This window comes from Leishmania donovani, chromosome 1 (genome assembly GCF_000227135.1).
Source record: "Leishmania donovani BPK282A1 complete genome, chromosome 1".
In the NCBI taxonomy this organism is placed as follows: domain Eukaryota; phylum Euglenozoa; class Kinetoplastea; order Trypanosomatida; family Trypanosomatidae; genus Leishmania; species Leishmania donovani.
The window spans coordinates 250,109-253,046 of NC_018228.1; the positions used below are offsets into that span (position 1 = coordinate 250,109).

The 2,938-nt window shown below is 62.4% G+C and overlaps 1 protein-coding gene across 1 annotated transcript; it reads left to right on the forward strand.

Moving 5' to 3' along the window:
- Nucleotides 1-1,271: 1,271 nt before the first annotated feature.
- LDBPK_010810 (hypothetical protein, conserved) lies at nt 1,272-2,864 on the forward strand (the record flags this gene model as incomplete). Its single annotated transcript, XM_003857845.1, has 1 exon — nt 1,272-2,864. One exon carries the CDS (start codon nt 1,272-1,274, stop codon nt 2,862-2,864), a length of 1,593 nt encoding a protein of 530 aa, XP_003857893.1.
- Between the last annotated feature and the right edge of the window lie 74 nt (nt 2,865-2,938).

A 2,938-nucleotide genomic window follows, 5' to 3' on the forward strand; every position in this document is an offset into this window, starting at 1 on the left:
CCGCCGACGGGTGCCAGGGGCGGCGGGACGGGGGAGGCAGTGGGTGGGAGGGGCGGGAAGGGAGGGGAGGGCCGGTTATACATTACATGAAGAAGCGAAAGGCGTGGCGACAAGAAGAAACGAATTTCTGCCTCTCTCTATTCTACTTCGACACATCTAAGGCGATGCGTGCACACGCACACACAGAGAGGGACGGGGGAGGGGAGGGGAGGGGAGGGAGAGGGAGAGGGAGAGGGGGGGGCTACGTGGAATTCCTGTGCTCGCTCATGCGTGCGTATACGCGGTCGTATCCCTCCCCTCCCTCCCCCTCCCCTCTCCTATACAAAAACAAAGAAGGTAAGATGGAGCATGAAAGTGGCGCGTGTGTTTTTATCTGTATTTAGGGGGAGCGAGAGAGGGTGGGGGTTGTGGGGCACGTGTCCAGGCGTCGTGGGGGAGGGGGGGTGAGGCTGAGGGTGAGCGTGAGGAGGAGAGGTATGTCTGAATCATGCACCGGTGTGCGTATATGCACACATATATATATATATATATGCCCTCCCTGTCTCACGGACACGCCCACCCACACCCACGCACCGACCCTTCCTTGTGGTAACTGTGTGCCCTTGTCTGCCTGTCTAAACGGAAAGAAAACACGCATACATCGGCCGATGTACAGATACGGGGTAAACCTGTATGCATGTGCATGCATACATATATATATATACACTTAAAGACCTCCCTCTCGCTTCAGTGCGCCTCCCACGCTGCGCCCGGCACATCACGCGGCAACGGTGATGTGTTTTTTTGAGTAGCACGGGGCGGGAGAGGGAAGGGGTGAGAGGGGGGGAAGGCTGAAAGGATGGAGGGGCGGGGCCGTTTTTGCCATGGCAGGGATAGCACCCTCCGTCTCTCTCTCTCTCCCCCTCTTTCCGCCCATTCCCGTTCATCTTCGCACGACTCTGTACCGCCTTCTGTAACTCCGCTGACGGGTCTCTCCCTGCCGGCTGGCTTGTAAGTCTTCTCCCTGTCTCTCACGCGCGCGCTTGCAGCACCGCTGTTGACGCTCCGGCGGGGTGACAGAGACGGGCGCTCGCACATACACACATATATGCATACACGCGCAAACACAGAACAACATAGACACATACAGAAGACGCACGTCATCAGCAGCAGCGGCGGCTGTCGTGCCGAACTCCGTCTCTGGCCCCCTTCCTTTGCGGTTTATACGTGTGCACTGCCCAGCAACCACACACACACACACACACACACACACACCGTTCCCTCCGTCGCGCATGTTCACGCATACGGTGCCATCTCTCCACACCGCAGCCGCCGTCGCCCCCTCTACAGGATCGACGTCGTCGTCATCTGCCCACTCTGTACGTATGCACCGGCCGCCAAAGGCTCGCACGCGAGGTGCGAGCGGTGTTCCCGCAGCACCAGCGGCAGCAGCGACGAGCAGCAGCAGCAGTAGCGCCGGTAGCGTTGTAGATGCGCGTCGCGGTGGCATGAAGGGCACCGCAGTTGATCGTGCCACGGCCCCTGCGTCGTCCCACCACCGCTCAGAGCGTGACTCGCGCGTGGACACGGAAGGTTCAGACAGCGCGGCAAGGCATACCACCCCAGCTGCCGCAGCTTCGTCATTCTCCGACCAAGGACTACGCCAACTGCCACAGCAGCGGCGCGGCATCACATCGTCTACGGCCACGCCGCCTGGTAGCGCCCGCGCCTCTCACCATAGCGACGCAGATGTCGCGAGAGTACGAGCAGCGTTGGCGGAAGCCGGATACCCGAACCCCTCCTGGTACGACATCGAGCGCGTCTTCGCGCAGCTTGCTGCGAACCAGGACGATGATGATGGCAACGCAGCTGCCAGACACCGCGATACGGCACCGACTCCGTCCGCAACGTACCCCTCGCGGCGCGTCGTGCAGGAAAATACTCTTGAAGAGGGGCATGGGGCGGTGTACTACCACAACACCCACGGTGCAGCCATGGCCCCGCCACCAGTATCGCCACCCAAACAGCAGCAACAACAGCAGGAGGATTACCCGACCGAGTCCAGCGGCCTTCTCCAACACCTCGAGCCGTCGTTGCGCCTGCAGCGCTACATCCACCTACGCGAGCGGGAGCTGGAAAAGCTGTGCTTGCGGCCCTCTTCCAGCGCCCCTCAGGCGCAGCAGCAACGGCAGCCGCCTGTCTCACCAGCGGTGCACGGGTCCGGGACACTACACAGCCACAGCCGTGACGCCCCGCATGCCTCTCAAATGAAGGCAGCAAGTTTGCGAGGAGCAGCGGGCGAGAGAGCTGGAAAGCAGCCGCAGCGGCGGCGTAGCTCTGCTGCGGCCGTGCCACACGCGCAACGCATACGTGGTGGCGGCGATGCTGTTGGCACAGGGGCAGCTGCCTCTGGTGACGCGCAGGTGACGGTCATGGCCGCCCATCACCGTCGTGCGGCGAACATCGTCTTCGACGCGACGGGCGATCAGCGCTTCCGTTTCTTTCCCACGACGCGTACGCCACCGGGAACCGGCACGTTGGTCGCGATGGCACCCGTCGCTCGCACATCATCGTCGTCGACGTCGACGACAGTCCTCACAGGCGCCGCGCCGGCCACAAGCCTGGGGAGCTACCACAACTACTATCAGTGCCCTCGGCCGAGCTCCTGCAACACCGTGGGAGGGCAGGTGTCCTACCTCGACCCGGAGGGGCGCACGCTGCGGCGCAAGGCGGATCCGGTGAAGCGCGGCGAGCAGATGCGCCTCTTGTGGGCGAAGGACAGCTTCCTATCGCAGCGGGACCGCCCGCGCGAAGCGTGGCGCACTCGGCAGATTACCATGGCGTATGGCCAGGGTTCCGACGGTGGCGAAATACACCACGGATAGGACTGTTGGCACCTTGCGTGCGTGTGCGTGTGCGTGTGTGTTTGTGTGTATGTGTGTGTGTGTGTGTGTGGGGG